This window comes from Rutilus rutilus (assembly GCF_951802725.1).
Source record: "Rutilus rutilus genome assembly, chromosome: 13".
Classification (NCBI taxonomy): domain Eukaryota; kingdom Metazoa; phylum Chordata; class Actinopteri; order Cypriniformes; family Leuciscidae; genus Rutilus; species Rutilus rutilus.
This window is the reverse complement of record NC_140218.1, coordinates 22,483,697-22,506,575: the sequence shown is the minus strand read 5'-3', so window position 1 is coordinate 22,506,575 and position 22,879 is coordinate 22,483,697. Positions and strand designations below refer to the sequence as shown.

At 38.7% G+C, this 22,879-nt stretch overlaps 1 protein-coding gene across 4 annotated transcripts in view; it reads left to right on the top strand.

Annotated features, from left to right (window-relative positions):
- The window catches only part of pax7b (paired box 7b), a 56,313-nt gene that overhangs the window by 10,516 nt on the left and 22,918 nt on the right, over positions 1 to 22,879 (top strand). For all 4 annotated transcript variants that reach the window (XM_084428265.1, XM_084428268.1, XM_084428266.1 and 1 more), the window contains 3 exons: positions 10,795 to 10,991; positions 18,980 to 19,145; positions 19,938 to 20,134. In XM_084428265.1, coding sequence (XP_084284391.1) covers positions 10,795 to 10,991; positions 18,980 to 19,145; positions 19,938 to 20,134 — 560 coding nt within the window. The remainder of the gene's footprint in view (positions 1 to 10,794; positions 10,992 to 18,979; positions 19,146 to 19,937; positions 20,135 to 22,879) is intronic.

The window sequence follows — 22,879 nt, the reverse complement described above, 5'->3', positions numbered from 1 at the left end:
TTCATTGCAGCACTTTGTTTACATCAGTATATTTTAATAGCTGTATCAGCTAACAAGTTGATGAATCTCTCTGGGATGAAATTACATCTATTGTGAAAATATAGTATATGCACTATAATAATATAAAACTGTTGATTTGATTGGTGTTTTAGTCTTGAGCAATAATTTAGTCACTTGATCTTAATTGTTCATATCGTGTTACTCAGTCTGGCACAAGATAAAAAGTCAGTAGGCTACAGTAATATAAGGTTACATTCAGTGGTGTAGTCTAGTTTTTTGTAGTGAGTATACTCTAATATAACACCCCCAGCTCCCCCCCCGCCGCCGCATACTCACCCAGCCCAGGGCGTCACCCCATAAGCACCACCACACTCACTAATGCATACGGTATGCATCGACATGTAATTGAGAGCATTATGAAATATTAAGTGTTATCAACTTATTTATTTGTTATATGAATATGGTCCCTGAAGCACAGGTTTTATCAGTTGACAATTATCAACAATTTAAAAACATTATAGGCACAAATACAAATTTACTTTTAGAAATGGTGTTTTTGAAAAAAATGTTATTTTAAAATACATTTTACTGTGCAATTCCTTTCTAATTAATTTGAGTTAGACCGAACTTTTATTTTGGTGGGTTGTAGACATTTGAGTTTCTGTGTGTTTTAATAAACTATTATTATTATTATTAGGCCTGAAGTATACTCTGTGCAATAGTAATATATTTCTGTTATAATTTCTTCAAGTTATACAGAACTTTTATTTTGACAGGTTGTCGTAAAGACATAACAGTTTCTGTGTGTATATGAAACGAATGAATGACGATAGTTTTATCAAATGAAATGGTGAAATTCTCATCAAGTGACTTTCATAGCAGCTCTGCGATGAAATGCACATGTGTAGCTTACATCATGTCTCAATACAGTGAAACGCTGAAAACACCACGAGCGTGAGTCACGCGTGCTTCTGTGTGTGTGTGTGTGTGTGTGTGTGTGTGTGTAGTGGAGCATACACTGAGCGCTCATTCCCAGAGACGCGTAGAACAACTGCAGTCTCTTTTAGCTTTAATATTCATAGACACTACTAGTCCATATCGAGATTTGATTCATTGTACAGCAGCTACTTTTGATTTATTCATTCAAAAATAGCCTAATTCCGTGACGGTCTGCTTTATATATCAAGTTCCATTTGTGACTGGATTCCGCGATTCGATCCGTCGCTTCGCAAACACAGACGGGGTGAATTTATGAATGAAAGTGTGAAAGTTCTGACACAAAACGAAGTTGATACGTATCCTCACGCTTTTTTTAAGTGGGTATACGCAAATCCTTGGCCTTTTCTAGTGGGTATACGGCGTATACCTGCGTATCACGTAGACTACACCACATTTACATGATAGCGATGCACTTAAAACGGAAAAGGTTTTCCTTCGCGTTTTTCGCGTGCAGACGACAACGTTGTCAAAACGATCCTCGTTCACACGGATTCGCGAAAACGACTAAAAACGCTGTATTATGCATGCTAGGCCAGTAGGTGGTGATGCCACTTTGTAAAGAAACACTATGCGCCTATTGAACACGTAATATGCGCATTGCTTCACCGTTTTGAAAAAAAACATGTTTTTGTAGTTTACACGGAAACGATAACTGAATAATTTTCAAAAACGTGCACTTTGAACCCCGTTTCAAAACATTGCATTTTCAGGCCCCCAAAATGACACTGTTTTGTAAATGACGTTGTAAAAAACGTTTTCTGTTTTTAGTTGAAAATGGTGTTATGTAAAGCCCTTTAAAAGGTCTTTTAACCCTAAAATTCTCATGATGGAAGTTAGATTTTAAATCTAAAGACCATGATTACGAATAACTGTTGGCACTTCCATAATAATATGTTCTGGTAACAAAAAAAAACCCTTAGAAATCTGTCCAGTTAAAGAAGCATGGCCCATTTTATAGGTAACAGTAATTAAGTGAGGAGGGCAATTGCGCTGCATCAGTCCTGTGATTAGTGCCGAACCACATGGTCCAATGGCTTAAAAATCAGCGTCAGCCCACGCTACTTATGGCCATAAAATTTCTCATTTTATGCTCTTTAGCGGCTTCACCCCGAGATTCTTCATTAGCTTTATTTATATGTGTGTTTTGCACTCACACAAAGACAATAAACATGTTCCTAGAGTGTTGCAAATCAGAAATTTGCTCAGATTTTTCCACCAACTTAAATGGTGAATGTGCTGGGCAGTGTGAGAGCAGCAGAGGGGCCGGGCAGCTGTGAGGGAGTCTAGCCCGCTCCCCTCTCCCCATGCTGGCTTCAAACAAGGCACTTGTCGTACATTTTTAACTAATGGGCTTATTTATGCAGCCATTGTCAGTTTTTCTTCAGGCTACTCTTTCCACATGGACTTTTTTCTCTCACCCTGCAGTATACAAAAGCAAGTAGCCTACTGCTCACAGTTTTTTTGCATCTCTTGATATGAGATTTGTCATTTCAAAACTGTTCTGGGTGCAGCGTTGAGTTATTATGGCCCCCCATTGAATTGTATTTAGCGGGTTTGCACGTAAAGACATCAGAGCCCCTCATTTATGTTATAGGGTCTGTGTTTTGACAGACCGCTCAAAGAAAAGCTTACCTCTTCTTTAAGATGCAATATATAGATGCATTTCAAATCACTTTTTCTTCATCTCTGACTATTTATTTGCTTTTCTTTAGGAAATATGATTATGGCTTTTTATTATTATTTATTTTCACTTTTGGCATTTGTATTTAAGCCCTAGGCTGTCCACTTAAAGCTCACATTGATATATTAAGATTTATTTCCCATAAGCTAAGTCAGTGGTAAAATTGACATTCAGCATTTTTTTTGTTTATGCAACTGTTTTATCTCAAGAAGAGACACACGCCACCGCTGTGGGAAAAGCGGATGAAGGCTTTGCATTTAATAAATGGTAGTTTGCTAAGACATAAAGCCATGATAACACACACATCTTTGTGAGGATGGAATTAAGTTCAGCTGCAGTTTTACTGTAAGTATTTACAGGGAAGGCCTCACATGGAGAAGCATAAAGTTTTCTGCAAATTTACTTTATTGCAGTAATACAAGGAAACTTTTATCTGAGGCCAGTGGATATTAACAATGGCATTTTGTGTCAGAGCTGGTTCTAATATTTATGACTGGGGAACTAAGAATAGTTGACTCAAAAACAGAAAATTAATTTGTCATTCCACCTGTATGACTTTGTTTTTTTCTTCTGCAATGAAAGAAAATGGGCCCAAAATGACATTGTACCACATTAACTTTTATTGTACGAACAAAAATGAAAATTTTCAAAATATATATATTTTTTTGTTCTTGAGAATAAAGTAAAGATTATTAGAGTACGTTTTACAAGAAAACACTATTGCAGTCTTTCTTCAATTTCGAGATTAATTTACTGTTTTACTTGCCATTTCTTTGTGATTATTTGTGGGTATTTACTAGCAATTTCTGGGTGAAAATTGTTTTAAAGTAAATCCTACACCACATTTTTTTTTTTCAGTTTGAAACAATATGAAGATGAGTAAATTCATTTTCTGCTTATAATGTATCATGTGGGGCAGTTAAAATCTTACATGGTGTACAGATTCCTGTTCCAACTGAAATGTGCTGAAGGATGAATTATGCTCATTTTTCAGTCCTCTCTGACACACACACACACACACACACACACACTGTAGTTTAATAAGCTATAGGCACGGTAGGTTAAATGGCTGATTTTGTCGTCTTTCTCACCTTTTAGATATTTGATTAAGTTCCACGGTGCTGATTGCTTTTGACCTCAATTAGCGGGATCTCAATCCCAGGAAATGAAAACTCAATATGAAAAAGAAAGAATGAGATGGGAAGTAAACGGACACCTGCCTTTCAGTTTCTCGCAGCTAGAAACTAAATTAGAGCTCTCTCCGGCTTCCATTGACCAAGTTAAGTCAGCACTTCCCAACAAATTGACAGCGCTGCACATATCTATAAAGAAAACCCCCCGCCTCCCAATTGCCTAAAGATATTTTAAGAACCATTTCAGAGTTGTTCTTAAATAGCAGTGTAGCGAAATACAGCAGAACAGATGTGATCTTCACATTGATGTTCTGTGTGGATCTGATAACTAAAGCAAAACATGATTTCTTTAACATGATATCCAAAGTAGGTCTTATTAATCCTAACATATTCCATGTTCCACATTCTTTATCCTATCTGTCAATAGTTATAGTTTCATTGTCAAAACTCCCTTTCAGTCACCACATTCCAGAACGTTCAAAACCCAAGAGACACAAGCCATCCTTGGAGTCTCCCTCTCGCTGTCTCCCTGCACTGCCACCCCCTATTCCCTGCTCCTAAATGGATTCATATTCAGGCAGCATTTTCCAGTGGCGCTTGGGCACAGAGAGTCAATATGTCAGCATTTATTGATGCCCTCAGAGCTGCACAGGGTTGTCAGGCCTCTTTTCAGGCTTAAATGGCCCCCTAAGGTGCGTCTTCTATTGGGCCTGAAAGGCCACGGAGGCCCCCGAGTCTCTCTGTTGTTTAAGGTGAGCACACTCTCACACAGGCATGCTGGACAAAAAGCCCACTGAGCCTTCATACACATGACAGGACCTATAAAAGAGCATCACCCATCACCTCTCCTTCACATCTTCCCTCTCTTTCTCTCAAATGTTTTTGAATGCTAAAAAAAGAAAAGAGGGCTAATTGTTTGTTGTGGGAGCCAAAATTACGCCGCTTTCCCTCTTTTATTCCATGGAAAGAAATTAATGAATGTGAAGCAGAAAGCAAATCTGAACTGAGCAGGACCATTGTGTTTTGGTTTTGTAGCATTCAGGAAAAAAATCAATTCATTACGGTTAACGGTGTTATAGTTTTTAGTGTTGAATAATAAATGCTATTAAGTTTGACCATCATCAGTTTTTCAGCATTGTAATGTATTTGATTTGATTAATGTTTGGAATAACCCAAATGAATTAGTAACATCACCATTACTTTTGCTCATACTTTTACTATGTCAATTCCTAATCACATAGGTATTAAACTGTGGCACGTAAATAACTTATCCTACACTGTGCTGCAAACATAAATGATTCATCAAACTGTGTGGCTTTTTAAATCAAATTTATGATTATTGGACAATAAGGCAGTGAAAACAATCCCCTTGACTGACACTGAAGAAGGGTCCTCAGTCATATGTATGGCCCACAATATCATAGAGACTATGGGATGGCATCTTTTGACTTGGGCCAGTAAGTATACCACATAGCAACCAACTTACAGCAAAATGAATACACCAAAAGTCTGCACTCTAAAAATCTTTTATTATAGACAGGAGATAAAGTTGAAAAACGTTTCGGCTCTAGCCAAAAACTGGAAATACATTTTCTGTATTTAAATTTGGGTGATTGGGTAATTGTACTCCTTATGCTGTTCAGGGTGTCGTGTTTAAAGATGATAAACCAGTTGTAGTACAATTTTTAAGCAATGAGCCGCCACAAATTTTACTTATTATAATAATTATTAATCATAATTTTTGGTCACTGTGTAATGCATCTACTCTGCTAACATGTTTACTTGTAGTCCATGTTGTGTGTACGAAATAGACACTGATATAGTCGTGTAACGCGTCATTGATCACTGTTTCGATCAATGATTTAGGCTAAACGGAAAATGATTTTTTGTTGTTGCAGTCAAATTGGTTTTTGGTTATCAAAATGTAGGTGTATCACTAATGGTAACTACCTAGAACCTCCTTGCATTGTGGAGACTGGCAAACACCACAGACATTTTCTTTAGGTTATGGTTTTTATAACTTTAAATCGCAGAGATTGTTTGGAAGCAAGAGCAAATTAATGTGTAAGCGGCAGCAAGAATATATCTATACAGTATTTTATTCATATAGCCCGAGAGTGCAGATATGTTTGGATGACAGTTTGAACGAAACAGCAGTTGTAAATAGATCCACATATGAATGTATACGTGTAATAATTTAGAAATAAATGGGACAATGATTGGTGTGATTTACCCAGTTGGACTCTCAAAGATGAGTACATATGTGTCTGAAACAAGGAGGCCAGTTGTGTGCCTCAGAAATACCGGACCAACCTGAGTACAATATTGTTTTGAGAGCCAACTCTGATGAAGACAAATGTGTAAATGTGTGCTACCATGCTAAGCTTAGTGGAATGTGCAGCTGTGGACGAACACTTTACCCGAGGCCCTTTAGTTCTTTACACAGAAACTGTGGCAGGAAAGGTTAGGGCGAGGGAGAGCGAGAGCGAGAACGAGGGAATGAAAATAAAAAGACAACAGAGAGGAGAAAGAGGTCTGAGTGTGGCCGTGATGATGAATATCCCATCTGCTCACAGGCTCATCGGTGATGGAAATGGTCTGAAGGCTTATGTTGGGTGGTCATGACTTCTCTTTGGCCTTAGTCACTCCTCACCCGTAACGGTTAATCACTGTCCGCCGTGTAGCCTCTCGGGGAGTTTTATGCCCAGCTGTCAACAAAAAAAGCTCAGTCAGGTTGGCTGTATGAAGCAAATCTACGTGAATCAGTTTGAAAGTGTTACAGCCACTCTTCTGGTTCAGTTTCACCAAAGGGCTTTTAATCGAATTCCTATTCAAGATATATTAGGCCAATTCTCCTCTGATTAACTGCCTTTGATGTGTAAGTGCTTCAAATCAGGTTGATCCCATGGGGCACGTTCACTCTTAATAACTGAAGGGATGCAAAGAGACAATTTTAAGTTCGTAAAATAATAGGATTTGGGTTCTTGTCAGAGCTTGTTTGAATGAAAACATCGCTCATTTGCTGTCAGATTATCTTGTTCGGTTCGAAAATCATGCCGTGTTTTTGCATCCTTTTGCTTGAAACATATTGAGTTGAACAATATCCTGGGAACCCTGGAGGACTACATGGATAAAGGAGTAATATTCACAGGGAATTTTTAATTAAGCCCACATTTTAAGATAAAAACATTTTATCAGCGTTCCTTCAACTTTTTAATAGATTTACGAGTGTTGTCTTATTGTAATTAAATGTTCCTGTTCTTTTCCGATTAGTGGTTTGGCCAAAGCGCTCTTTTTATTTTTAAAACCCAGTTTTTGCTCTATTTACCTTTTATTCAAAAGCTTTCGCTGCTGTCTGCTCCAGGCCATCAGAGACAAAATGTTTCATACTCTGTTATATTTATGCCGCAGCACATTCGACAGATCTGGGTACTTGCCATGGTCTCATTCGTGTGATGGGACCCAGCATGTCAATCGCGGGATCTCGCAGAGACAAAGATGAGGTCCAGGTTTAGACGCATATCTGCATCAGCGTCTGTTTCATTTCCATAATCCTGTCCTCATTATACTACGAGTAGGAGAGCGATAGATGCTGACCTTTAGCAGGAGAGTGCTGTCAAACTTATTCTGGTTTTATCTGTCTCTGCAGGGCTGGCTGAGGAGCAGCTTGTGGGTTTTCTGTTATGGCAGCTAAATGACATCGTAATTGTTGTGACAAGGGCAGAATGAGATGTGGCAGAAAACATAGTCATCAGTCATGCAGGGACCACTGCATCAAGCTTGTAGACTTTCAGATTGGGTTTCTTAGATTTGTCCCCCTGATTTTCATTCATCTGTCTGAAGGTAAAAATGTGGGGAAACCGAGAAGCTGATGGCTTGTCTCGAAACAAATCTGCTTTGGTAATTGTGGCTGGATATACACTATTTAGAAATCATTGTAAAAGGCTGATTTGTTGCTCACGAAACATTTCTTAACAATGTTGAAAATTGAACGAATTAAAAGTTCAAAAGAACATGTGATTGAAGTAGAAATCCTTTGTAACCTAAACGTCTTTGCTGTCACTCTTGGTCAATTGAATTCCATTCTGAATAAAAGTAATAATATCTTTAAATAAAAAAATTGTCCCCAAACTTTTAAATGGTAGTCAAGTTTGATCTTCTACCACAAGTAGAGGATTGACTGGATTCACTGGATTATTTATTCCACAAGTTCACTGGATTATTTATTCACCCTCATGATTTTTTCATCTGTTGAAATTAAATTAAGATATGTTTTTTTTGTCTATATGGCAGTTTTGTTTTGGACCCCATTGACTTTCATTGCATGGACAAAAACATTCTTCACAATTTCTTCTTTTGTGGTCCATAGAAGAAAAGAAATGCAGGTTTGAAACGGCATGATGGTTTTTCTTTCTGGGTAGTTACTAGTGCTAGCAGCATGTAGGGAAGAAAAATAAATTCCATGTTGTGTCTTCAATGAAAGTGGTGGCTACCTTTTGGAAAAAAACAATCAGTATAGATCACTGCACCAGCCTTAAGTGGTCGTCATGGCGAGTCAAAACCAAATCACTTTGTCACAATTTCTCCAAAACCAACAAAAGGATTTAAAGAACATGAGTTCCAATATATATGTATACTTGAGTATGTTTTTAGCTGAGTGTTTGGATGAGGGGAGAATTCTGGCAAAATGAATCTTAAAAGAAAAGGCAAAGGAATTGATTTAATTAATGCGGCCTCATGTCCTACGGCCATGTGTAATCCGTCGAGAATTCCTGAGCGTGAGCTCTGGGAGACAAAAAGACATCTACCAGAGGACTCCTCAAGTGGCCTGTAATGAGAACCTCCCTGTAATCCCATAATTCCTTGTTTAATTAAAAGACAGAGCTGGCCTGGAGTCGAAGCCACTTTGATGGCTCTTTCATTGTTGGGCTTTTGTTTGGAGGCTATTTTTGGGACTTTCTGTCCAATCGTCCAACAAACAAATATAGTGACTTGCAAACATATTCATTCTGTAATCTGGTGTTGCCCTTGGTTAGCATTTGTTGTTGTAACCAAACCAATGTCAGGTGACACTGGCAAAGAAAAAACATGACATTTTGTTTGACTAGAAATGTAAAATCTGGGGAATAAAAAAAACTTTTTTGGTTAAATGAATAAAACCAATTTAAAAAATTTTCAAACATGATTTTTTGTAAGAATTTATATTCCTCAAGGTGCCCTATGGTGTAGAATCAGAATGAACTGATCTGCTGTCATCTACAAGTTTTACTGTCATTGAATTACTTCTCAAATCCCAGTTGTGTTTCACTTAGCCTGAAAAACCAGTTCTTACTCTACTGAGTCTTTCCAATGACCCTGGTAAAAAGTGGATGTTTAGGGTGTAAAATATATGTTCTGAAGCTCACTGTTAAATTGTGTAGGGCTGGGCTTTGATATAGGCTAGATTTCCTGATTCAATTAAATAATGTATAATGTCCATTTTGTTAATTTTATTTTGAAGGAATACTCATTCTGCTAATGCTATAAAGTACACAGAGAACACACACTCTTAAACAAAAGGTTACAAATTTTCACAGCAAAGCCATAGAATAGCAATTTTCAGTACCCCAAATAACCTTTCACGGAACAGTTCTTATAACATTTTTTTCTTAGTGTAAAGAATTTAATAATCTGAAGAACCTTTTTCCACTATAAAGAACCTTTTGTATATTGAAACAGTTCAATGAATGTCAAATGTTCATTTTAAGAGATTTTTTTCAAATTTGTACAAATCAATATCAGATTAATTTAGATGAATTGCGATTATTTGGGCAAAAAAACATCCCTAACGTATAAGGAAAGGCAGAGCGCAGCCCACTCGGCTCCTATATAATCAACCATATTCAGAGGGGCCAGTCTTGGAAGCCCACACCAGCATTAGCCAATAAGAAGCTAGGGTTCAGCCATCACTAATGTAGAATTGCTTCAATTTAGCGGGAAGTCATGGCCTGGATTAAGGCCAGTGTCTGCCGAGCTAGGCCCCCAATGCTGCTGAAGGGATTTTCAAGGATCAGCCCAGTGCCAGCCAAACTGGAAATAAATAAGGAATCAACTCAAATGAAATGATAAAAACAGGCTGTAAGATCTTCCCTGTTATATGTGGAAACGGTCTTGATGTGACTAAAGAATGGGAAGAAGGAAACTCTGTTGTTAGTGAGTTTTTTTTTTTCGCCAGCATACTTAATCTAGACCTATTAATATTAATGCCTGCTGCAAAAAAGTTAGCAATGAAATTCACACACCTGTATAAAGGTCACTGTTTTGCACAGCACGGATAAGCTAATGTGTCATTTTTGTTTCATCACTAAGCTACTCAGCTTGAATTGCCACCCACACACCTCTGGTTTGCATTAGATCAGATTTGGGCTTATTGTTTCTCATCTTTTCTCCAGCTAACCACTAAACAGAAATGCTATAGTTGACATGGCTGCATTTGATAGATAATCCACCGCTCGTATTTTAAAGACTGCAAGAATATATTGCGGATGGCATTTAGTGAAATGTTCTCAATCGTATACTTGAGTTATTTGCAAACTGCCAGTTTTGTTTCAATTTTAGCACAGAATACCGGTACAAGGATCGCTAAGGTGGTCTGTGGAGATTAACTCCCCCCTTTTCCCTCTATGGCCTCGGGGCGAACTGGGATGCGCACTGATGTGGGATTGTATTTACAAGAGCTTCGCTTATATAAATAGCTGTGCATTGAAATAATATTCGCTTGAAAGCCACATGAATCCATTACATTTCACCATACCGCCATCCATCTGTTTTTATTGGGGGGGGTCTACATTCATTCACACATCAAAATTAGTATGATCATGACAGTGTTCATGAGCAGAGAGCTTTCTGGGAAGTGCATCTCTATGGAAAGTAGATGCCTTATACTCCTATAGTGGCGTTCACAACGCACTCAGTTCTTTCGTTCTCTATCCTCTCTGATAGGTCGAATGGATGAAGGCTCGGAAGTGGAGTCTGAACCGGACCTTCCCCTGAAGAGGAAGCAGAGGCGCAGCCGGACCACTTTCACAGCCGAGCAGCTGGAAGAACTGGAGAAGGCCTTTGAAAGGACACACTACCCAGACATCTACACCAGAGAGGAACTAGCCCAGAGAACCAAGCTCACAGAGGCCAGAGTACAGGTATGACACTATAAAATACTAAAGTAGTGTCTGCAGTTGACTGAAATGCAGTTCAAAATGTGTTTTATTGAATCAAGAGCCATTACTGTCATTCTGTATACAAAACTTAAAGGGATAGTTCACCTAAAATGAAATAATTTACTCAACCTCATGTCATTCCAAACATGTATGATCCACATGGTAATTTTCACCAAGTGCAACATGTTCAAGTAATGGGTATAAAAATTATACTGTTAATTGCATGTATTGTTTAGTAGAAATCACACAAAATTGTTCATTTACATATTCCTGATGTAGTTGCCCGAAATGAGTGCTTTCTCCTTTAATTGATGTGTGGTCAAGAATCAACTTCCTGTTCTGTCTCCGCCTCTTCCCTTTTGCATTGTAACTGAATGGGAGAGTTTGTTTCGGGCTCCTCTTTTTCTGGCCTGTTTGTATTGTACTTGCATGGGAGAGGGAATAAAAGATCCAGATAAACTGCTGCCTGCTGTCCCGTGTCCAACAACTCCACAAGCTACACAATGCAGAACTAAAGTGTTTGTAACTGGTGTCGCGAGCCACTGGTTACACGTGGTGTGTGACCCGGACTCGAATCGGGGTTGCTGTGGAGTGGGAGGTTGGCAGCCTCTAGCGTCAATTGCTAGCGCATTTCTTGAGGTTTACATGCACAGCCCTTACTGGCCTACGTCTGTTACACTCACCCTCCTAAACCTCACTCCCATCCGGGTCACGGCACCAAATGTCACCGGTCCTACTCTACCTGCTCAGAGCAGGATTCAAACCGGGGTCTCTGGCATGGGAGGCGGGTGCGCTAACAAGGACACAATAGACCACAGCCTCTTGCCGCTGGGGGGCCACTTGAGGCCAGGGGAGTGAGGTTTACACGCACAGCTCTTACTGGCCTACGTCTGTTATGCCAGGATTAATATCATTCCAATTAATCAGTCAGATTTGAGGGGGCAAGTTTACAGTTTATGTCTAGTTTAGGTTTACAACCAGGGTTAGATGCTTCTACATCAGTGTTATTTACCTATCATTTCCCTCTGATTTTAGGGATAAGTTATGGGTAAGTTTAGGCTTAGGGGTAGGGTTAGGACTACATTTTCTGAAAGGAATGTTGTTCCAGGATCAACAAAAATCTTACTTGGCAAAATCATGGTGACCATGAAAGCATACATACATACAATCAAAGTCAATGGGGTCCAATGTTGTCCATTTAGTTTTGAAATATCTTCTTTTGAAAAAAGAAAGTCATTGGAATGACACGAGGGTGAGTAACTGACAGAATTTTAATTCTTTTGGGTGTATTATTCTTTTAATTGTGCTGATCTATGAAGTTTAATATGGTACTCATAAGACTGATGCTCTCAGTTGGAGATGTAGATGGCACAATGAGAGCTCAGTAAGAGTTCAGCTATGTGCTCTGAGGTCTATAGAGCTCTAAAGTGTCACTGGATCTGTTGGACTAAGGTTCTCTGATTGATGATGCGTGTAACAATGCAACTGCTCATCTCAAAGAAAGTGCTAAAAAACACAGCGGGCCTCTTCCTGTCAGCCATATCAGAGAGAAACACAATCAGGTGGCTAACATGGCACTGCGTCTGTTAAAGTTGGCATGAAAGGAAAATTCACCTGATCTATTTTCTAAATGCATGTAATTGATCTTAGTGTGAACGATTCATCCATGCATGTTTCGTTTAATTTTTTTCTTCAAAATGTCATAACTCGATCCTCCAGTGAAACAACAGACTTCTCTGGTGATGTTTGCTGAACTTCTCCAATCATTTAGTTTGCGTAAACTCCGCCTTTTTCTTGCAATCAACTGTAAGTTCGCATTCACGTGCCCCCATCTGACTGATAAATTGAACATTTGACATTTCTTTTCTTTTTGATGACCCGTTTCACTCTGATATACGTCACGATATGGAGGAAAAGATATTTTGCTTCTTCCATTACATTACAACTTATACCTTTGCACCTTTTGGTGGAAAACTTTTTGAACTCTTGAATTTTTCTATTTATAGAAATATTTTAAAAATACACGTTAGAGGAACCTAAACATTTGTAGACAAAATTACAAAACTACTTTTTTGAAGATTATCTGAGGGATAAAAGTGCATTGAACTTTGGCTCCTCCCACCAATGGTCCTGACAGCTTGTCAACCATGTGGATAGTTGAAACAATGAGAGGGGGAAAATACAGTAGAGTTATGGCAGCAGCTGTTGGGAGCAAAGGGAGGGGGATAAAAAGAGCGAGAGTGCATTCCTGATGGATTTCTCACTTCAGCTTTTGGCTGAGATCTTTTCTTCCCACCACTTTCAAGCCCACCACCGCTCCTTGTAAAATTTGCTGCATATCAGAGAGCATCCCACACACTCTCTTGGGAACCCTTCTCCACCAGTTACATTAATCAATCAAGAGCTTGTAAAAAATATGACCGCTCGCCATGCCCCTGCTGCCTGCTTCACCTCTGCAATGGTACAGGATTGGGCCTTTCAAATGCTAATGCTCTGGACATTACATTCATGTTGTAATGTATAGTGAAATACCATGAAAGGTCAGTCTGACTTGGTTATTCGATTTTGTGATACAATGTTATGGGCCCCATTTTAACGATCTGAAACGCAAGTGTCAAAGCGCAAAGCGCAAGTAACTTTGTCTTGGCGCTGTTGCTATTTTCCCGGCGGGATAAATGACTCTTGCGACTGGCGCAAATCTAAAAGGGGTTGGTCTGAAGTAGCTTCATTTCTCATAGGTGTGGTTTGGGCGTAACGTGAAATAAACCAATCAGAGCGACATCTCACATTCCCTTTAAGAGCAGGCGCGCTTGTTCTAAAGCGGATTCCTATTATAACGGCGTAATTGTTTTCTAAACCTGTAAAATAGCATGAGGGAAAGTGGAACACGCCTCCTCTTTGCGCTGAACCGCCCCGGGGAGCGCAAGTGTATTTCTTAGTTAACCGACGTGCATCTGTGGAGGGAAAAGTCCGCTTTGCGCGGGTGCAAAATAGGAATGATACATGCGTCGATGTACAAAGTCAATTGCGCTGGGTGCAAGATAGGGCCCAAAATGTTTTAATATGTTAACACTGTATGTCAGATCTTTGCAAGCTGCCTAAATGACATCATTGCATAACTGAAATGCAGCTGTCCCTCTCTCTTTCCCTCTCAGCCACGTTTGGCAAAATTGGCGTCACCACCTTTCAACTTGCCAAATATCTTACTCTTTCTGTGATTAGCTGCAGACGCTTTATATTGCTTTGTTTTAATAGCAGCATTTGGATTTATGAATTGTGTTCCAAAACAATCAAATCAATCAAAACAAATGTTGGTATAAAAAGGATCTAAAACATTGAGGAATGACTAAATTTTGGAAGAAGTTGACCCATAGTAGCCTCGTGGCAGGTTTTTTGGTAGAGAGAATATCTCTCGCTGGCCATGTCAGTGATTCAGCTCTCCCTGAAAGGAGCCCCATGGGATATTTGGCCCTTTTGTGTGTTTATGGTGACTGATGCTAATTAGACAAGTGAATAAACATTATATCACTTCTGACCTGCGTATGTCAGACCTGAGTTATATTTGTAAAAACTGATAATCCAATCATGAATGTGAATTCAAATGCTCTTTTGCACCATTTTGGATGGAATGTCCAGATCATTCAAAGATCATATGAGACCACCACATCCTTGATATATTGGCCCAACAGCGCATGTTTTGTTTTCTCAACCCTGTCACAGCCCAGCAGTTGGTTCTTGAGAGGCCAAGCAGAGGATGTGTGAGGATCTCTGGCTCGAGATAGCTCACAAGGAGATGCCAGGGCTCTGGGATCATTGCTTTTGTGGAGGGGAAGGTGTCTGACCCTGTTGGCTTTTGGCAGACCCCGCGGCCTCAGTGTCAACCCACTTGAGTGCAGCTGCGCTGACACAGTATCCAGATGTCTGAGAGAGAGAGAGGGAGAAACAGGGAGAGAGGGAGAGAGGGAGGGAGTGTTCCTGCTGCCAAAGAGAGGAAGTCAGACATGGATCAGTAATGATGTCAAAGGTGTTAATTTATGTGTTTGGTGCTTTTCTATTAGATGTCATCTGTCTTCATTGAGCACTGTCACTGTGGTTATTCTTAACCACAGACATGTTACTCATGCTTCCACTGTTTTACTGCTCCGTATGACAAATCAGAGGAAGTGATCCATATCTGACTAAGCAAAGGGATAAGTGCTTCCAGGTCTCACTGCACTGCTGCCTGTCTGTCTGGTTTACTGCAATCTGTAAGGCCAGAAGAAGAAACAAGATGAATTATCTGAGATTTACAGGAAATTTCATAGGCAGTGGCGGTTATGTCACTATAAACTCAGTTAGACATGAAATCTTTGTGATGCGCTGAAGTATCAGGTCTGGGGTTGTGTGTATGACAACTCATGGAGGATTGACAGATGGAGGGAAGAACTTAGACGTGCTACGTTATCGCAATGAAAACTTCCTCTTTATATTATATTATAAATAATGAATTAAACTAGATACTATGGCTTAGGTTTGACCGTTCAAAAGGTCGGCAAGATTTTTTTATAAAAGTACAGCTAAAAATTATTTGATAAATTCAGTAAAACAGTAATATTGCGAAATAATATTAGAATAACAAAAAAAAATTGACATGAATGGTAGTGTATACTTGTCAGGCACGGAGTGAGGAGAGTTAGTCCTTCCACGTGTTACTCAGGTTTGAAGATGTCTCCACTTCCCCTCTATAATCCATCCCCCTTTGATCCAATCTGGACTTCCAGGGCACAAGTGTCAGCCCCCTGATGTGTTATATCACGTGCGTTTTGATTGATCCTTGCAAAATCTGGAGCCAATAATTCTGTTCTTATTCTCCTGACCTACGAAAAAATGTGGGATTTCAATGAATAGATCAAATAAATATATGTATATACGTATGCATATTTATGATTGCAAAAGGAAGAAAGAGGATGTGCATGTACTTAACAGTCTTCTACAATTCAACCAAGGCATCTGGGTGTAGTAAAAGTTGAATTGTTGAAAAATTCGCAGATGTTTCTGCTGAAGAGACGTGCCATTTTATAAAGTCTTGCTACACTGTTACCTTCAGGACCCAGTCCAGCCTGTCTCAACCCTTTGTCCCAACCCATCCTGTCCCACTGCCCATCCAGATTCCCTAAACCCCTGGATGGAGCCCTGCACTGAGATTGATGTCGGCCTTTTTTACGCTTCTCAGCCACTGTTATGTTCTTTTTTGCTGTGAAATTCAATCACGTTATCCAGGTTTTACTCCTCGTCTTCCAGTCTGTCCACCAACCGCCCTGTGCATGGCAAACGGTAATCCTAGGAAGACATATAACCATCGTCGTCTGAGAGAGACGGCAAAAGAAAAAGAAAGCAAGAGGAACTGATAGGGTGGCCCGGGTGATTGATATTGGATGAGAGCATGAGATGCTGGCCGAATGTGGAATGTGAAATCGTGACACAGTCCACAATCAGATTTGTCTTCCATTTACCTCCCTTCCTTTTGTCTCTTCCACTCCCCCTGTACACTCGGAGATTGAGAGTATATTGAATTGAATTTTTCGACTTCCATTCCCTCCGAACCGAATGCAATCAGACAACAGCTCCTTCAGCCACACTCCAAGAAATCTCCTCTCTTAAATGTTTCGCCAAGTGACTCCGTTCACTTTTAAGGAAATTATTTTGAACTCTTTCAGAAATACGAAATGAGTTGGCCATCTCAGTTGGGCAGTGTGCTTTGTGTCTCGGCTTGAGCAGGGAAATGAGAAGAGTGGGGAATTAGAAGGAGCAGCAGAGAGAAAATCCCCGCTCAAGGTGCCTTTGCCATCGGGTTCCAGAATGGCGCATTCAGAAGCCCCAGCTCGCAGCAAGCCTCTTAGGAGATCCATTGAGTGCGGGGCGGCAGGCGCTCTAGCCTCTAACACTGAGATACACGCTTTCTAATGCCTTGTGCTACTCTCCAGTTCTCACTAATACCAGAAGCCATCCTAACTTAAGACATGTAAAGTAATGGGGCTTGTGTCAGCGGGACTTGTGGTTTTATGGGAAGGGTCATTGATGCACGGCATTGTTGAAGGAGCAGTGTGGGATAGTTGAGTACTGCTGACTTTTATTTGATTTAAACTGTTTTTATTGATTAATACTGAAAAAGAAAACCTATCTTGAAAAATTTCAGTAGACTAATGTTGAGGTAAGGATGGGTGTTGGGAACAGGTTTACTCAAAGCAGTTGCTAACCATGTGTGTAATTAGTCCCCCGGTGTGTTAATAATTATATAGGTCTTATAGGTGTTTCCCCAAGTCTTATAGGTGTTTCCTAGTTTTTGTTTAGAAATGGGAATGCAACAGGAAGTTTTTAAAGGAATGCCAAAATGTTTGCTTTTTATGGGTGGGGCTTTATTTTATTTATTTATCTTATTTTATTATTATTTATTATTTTTTTTGTTCATTTTATTGTATCTAGGTACCATTAAGACATATTTTTGAGAATCAATTGAATTTATCAAAAATATATTGCTGTAAACAGCTCTCTATGCCTGCATTAGCTACCATATGAATTTCAGATTTTATGAAAAATAATCAGAATTTTTCTCTTTCTTTGTCACGTTGTATACAAAGAGTGAAGGGCAGCCTGGGAGGATAAAAGAGAGAGAGGCAGAGAAAGAGTGTGTACTCATACAGTATGTCTATGCCAGCCCCTTGATCAATGCCCGGGCTGAAAGCGTCATTCTTGAGGAGCTGTTTAAAAAGGGACGCCCTCTCTTTGTGGTCCGATTCATTGAAGAGCCATTGTCCCCCTCTTTCACTTCCACTCACAATGGAGGGGACCATTTGAAAAACAACAGTAGATTAACTGCACTGCCAGTGTATTAAAGTCTGAAGAATGGCCCCTCAGAGGCATAGATCAATGTCATTCACTCTTTTGCATACACAGGGGCAGCGCCTCGGCCCCAGAGAGGTGCAGGTTACTGGCCGTGCTCCCCCTTTCAATGACTCACATTAGAATGAAACTTGGAAAATGTGTCTTAATGTGGCAGAGGCATTTCTTTCTTTCTTTTTCTTTCTTTCTTTCTATAAAGAAAGGCTTTTTTGTTCATTAAATATCTCAAACACGTCAAATCCAGAGATATTTTCATTTGATTTTTTCTTTTAGTTGGCACCATATTGGTTCTCGGCCAATGTTAGCAAGGTTTAATTCATCATTCTCTGTCATTGTTGGATATTTATTATAAGATTTTTAGGTTTAGATAACTTTGCACTAAATTAATGGGATACTAATAGATTTTGGCAAAGATTTTACCCATTTTAAGGGTTACCTCTTGAGGGTGCAGAGTGAGGTGCATAACAATGTAATGCATGTAACCCTGTTATATCTCTCCTCTAATGTAAGGTCTTTTGTTTTAGCTTTTTCCTGATCAGTGTTATTTTAGTAACACTGTATTATAGTTTTATAGTTTGTGTTAATATTTTGATTAATTTTAGTAATTATGTTTGGTGCTTTTATTGTTTTTTAAAATGTCTCTATTATCTTATCACGTTTTATGACACATGTTGCCTTTTGTCAACTAACTGAATTATTATTATTATTATTATTATTTACAATTTATCTTATTTCAGTAAATTTTCATTTTATTTCAAATAATGAAAATGTTTTTTATGGTTTTAGTTTTAGTTAACAAATGAATAATAACCTGGTTTCTAATATATATATATATATATATATATATATTAATAATCTGGTTTCTACAGATTTTAAAAGAAAATATTGTGGTGCCTAAATTCCCTTTTAGCAAACAATCCATTTAATTTTTCAGTGTTTTCATTTTCATTCTTTTTTCAAAAATCAAGTAGAATAAATGTATAATATCGCCCATTTATTGGTAATCGAACATGAAAATAATTAGCTTATCATATCGGTCAGAATTCAGTGCACTTATTATTATTATTGATTTTTTAACTTTTTAATTTTAGGTTTGGTTCAGCAATAGACGAGCCAGGTGGCGTAAACAAGCTGGAGCTAATCAACTGGCAGCATTTAACCACCTGTTACCTGGAGGATTCCCACCCACAGGCATGGGCACTCTACCAACATACCAGCTTCCTGAGTCCAGCTACCCTTCATCAACATTACAACAAGGTAATCATTGTTTTGGGGCCCGTTTACACTTCATGCGTTTTCTCTGATCAGATACCTATCAGGTCGTGAAAAGACCAAGTGTAAATGCCCTCTTAAATGGATTTAAATCCGATAACTCAAACCACTTCAGGAGGTGGTTTGAGATGCATTCTAGATAAAACTGGGCAAGTGTAAATGCATCTGGTTGTTGAAGACACATATGTAAATGTTACTCCTCCTAAAATGGCAAAAATAAATAAAAAATAAACTAGTGAGCGTGTTATAGGCTATACCTGCTCCGGTAACCAGATATGACAGCTGTACTCGCCACACATAAGGCCCGCTTCAGATGAGTAGCTGATGCGCAAACTGCCTCAAATTAAACTAAAAGTTTGGCATCGCATCCAGAAGCTCAACACACAATCATCTTCATCAAAAGTATAGTGAGACTTCATTATCTTACCATCTATCTCTCCTATTGCGGCCTTGATCTTGAAATTTGCTGTTGATGGATAAAATGCAGCTAATTTCTGACGTAAATTTGCATATAGCATGGGAACTGAAGATCGGATTTATATCCGTTTAGCGGAGATGCATTTATTGTGGCCGAGTGTAAATGGACCAGTTTGAACAAACTTGATAGCTATCCAGTCAGTAAAAATGCATGAAGTGACCAGGTGTAAACAATTTGACCTTTTTTATGTTTATTTAATACTCAGACTTATCTAATACAGGAATGGCAATACATTTAAAGCTCCCATGATGCACTTGAGAATAGTTTTCTGAACTAATTAAATATGCTGTTCTATCCAGATGTCAGTGGCACAGTGCATCGGCCCCAGCCCCTGCCTCCTTCCACCATGCATCAGGGCGGGCTCTCGAGCGACAGCGGCTCCGCCTATGGCCTCTCGTCCAACCGCCACGGTTTCTCCAGCTACACCGACACCTTCATGAGCCAGTCAGCGACCAGTAATCACATGAATCCCGTGAGCAATGGACTATCTCCACAGGTCAGTAAGGGTCACTGGCCACAGTGTTTAAATACTCTTCTCTATAGCCACGTCAAGGAGCCTTTCAAGTGGAATTATGAGACCTCTCTGAAGATAAAACAGCATATTCTTTGTGCGCTACCGTGTTCGTTTGGTGATTAGATGCGTCTCATGTGTACTGAGCAGACATGTTTTGGAGAAATCGTCTTCTAGTTGTTGAATACCTCCCTTGTGCTCGTGAAGTGTTCATAAGATAATGTTTTCTAATTAATATTCCTTTGTTTTACTCACTCTCCTAATTAAAATAAAGATTTAATTGTTTGATTCTAAGAAAATTAGTTTCAGACAATACAGGATACCCTAAAGAGAAGAAATCCCAAATGCAGTCAAAGAGCTGCCAGCACTGCGCCTCGTTCAGAAAAGAGCATAATCTCACCAAACTAATGGATCTGTATGTTTAATTGTCTGGAAGTAATTTTCAAGAGTTAACAGATGTTTAACTAAGTGTAGATGTTTTAATTAACCGGAACAGAGCAAAAAAGTATTGCCTTGTGAGGCTCTGATACATCTTTGAATCCTATTCAATTTCAGTATGCCATAGAGGAAAGTATAAAATGGGAAACCAGTCAATTCAATTTAAGGCATGTGGCGTTTTTTTGTGTTTGTTTCATAGAATTTAAATAGACAGGTTTTGTTTCAGTTTGACAGTGTTTCTGTGTGAAGGTTCTTGTTATAGACATCATATAGCATTGTTACCTGCTAACTTGAACAATGCGTGTAAAAATAAGACTCTTTGCTCAGGGTTGATCCTACACTGAGCTAAATAATAGGAAAATGGCTGCTATTGATGCACATCATTGGTGAAGAGTATATTACAAGCAATTATTCACCATTAGTGGGCAGTTCTGCCCACCATAACCAAGAAGATCTTACTAACAGGCAGAAAATAAGATTGAAATGGTGTGTAAGGAGTTGAAGATGAAATTCAATACTGCATTTGTCCACAATTACCCCCTTGTTCACATGTTTTATGGCCATTTTCCCCCCTCCTCACCAAATATTTCTCAAAGCAGATTGGAAACTGGTATTACTCCATTTTTTCCAAAAGAGAGGAAAGAATTAGGGATTTGATGACAAAAAAGAGATTTTCTCTTGTACTGCGGAGTTGGGGATAACATAAGCGTTTCTCAGCATGTTTGATTGTTAATCGTGGTGGAGGGGCTTTAAGTACTAATGCTCTCGCTGCAAACCTGCATAAATAACTGAACATGGCTGGAGAATTTTTGTACATTACTTGCAGCCAGAAATGGATAAAATATAAAATAATAGCTTTCTGTTGTTTTGCACTATAGATTATGTAAGTAATTTGTTTTATTCTGAATAAATACAAATGTCATCTGTAAATATACTATTTTATTTTTTTTACTTTATTTTATTGCTACAGCATAGGAAATTAATCAAAAAATGATGGTGCACTTTTATTAATCAAATTATAGTGCACTGCTTCCTCGTTTAATTTAAAGAGGATAAAAGAGCAATTATACTTGTGAAAATTATATTTTTCTTCAAGAATTTTTGTATGAATCTCTCACTAAGATGAAGATGGTTCACCCTCCATGTGACCCCTCCTCAGCCCCCTAACCTCCCCACCCTTGTCCAGCCCCTCTCACCCATCTCCACATGTCACATGTGGCTATTCCATCAGGCCCTTATTGTAGGAAAAATTAATGTTCTTTTTGACAGGAGTATCATAGTTCAACCCAAGCATCACACTGTGCCTCAATGTCCATGAAAGGGCCGCCAGTGCCCCACAAGCCAAACCCCCCCCCATTCTTCTCAGCTACAGGGAGTCCACATGGCAGTCCTAACACAAGCTTGTTTTTGTACATGACGATTTTCTCCATCATTTGTCTATTCTACTGTCTTTCTTTGACTTATAAACCCCATCGACTAATTTATTTTAACACATTAATTTAGCCTTCAACGAAGACAGTTCATGCAAATCAATGCAAAATAAGCTAGTGTGTGCAAGATTCTAATGTAGTGTAGTTTACTGAGAGTACAGTTGTCAATTATTTTTTCTAATGCTTGTCAAATAGTAGAGGATTGTGGGATTGCACAGAGAGCTTTTTGTTTGGTTTTGTTTGCTTGGGAAATCTTATCAGCCATTTTTAAAAGCTTTATAGCCTAAAGTTGTTGTCATAGTAGTGTAATTCTCTAGAGGCCTTCTCTCATTTGTCTGGACAAACCCTTCTTTGACGCTGGTTCACTGATTCTTTGAGGCACATCTAACTGACAGTTTCAGAATAATCCTGCTTATTCTTTTCCATTTACCTCAATTTCCGTCTGATTTATGTTTTATTTTATTTAGTATCCTGACTTCTGAAGTGACTCCTTTGTAAAATCACTGTCCCATGCTTAGAAATGGGCAGAAATAAAACAAATATTTCTGCTATGCCACTGGTTTAATCTTATTATGCAGAAACATTTTTTGTTTTGTTGACATTTTTCAAAATATTCTCATGCACATTTTATTTGGAGAAATTACATAAGACAAATAGGATGCAAAGTAAAAGTGAGGAACTTACACACTGATTAACTATTAAGACAATATTTCCAAGACAGTTTCTTAAAAAAATTTTTTTTTTTAAATAGAGAAGAAAATATGTAGAAACAACTAGAAAATTTTACTTTTATTGTTATAGCAAAAAGCCTGCAGGGGTCATATACCAAAAATGGCAAAATTCACTCAAAGACGGAGTTAAA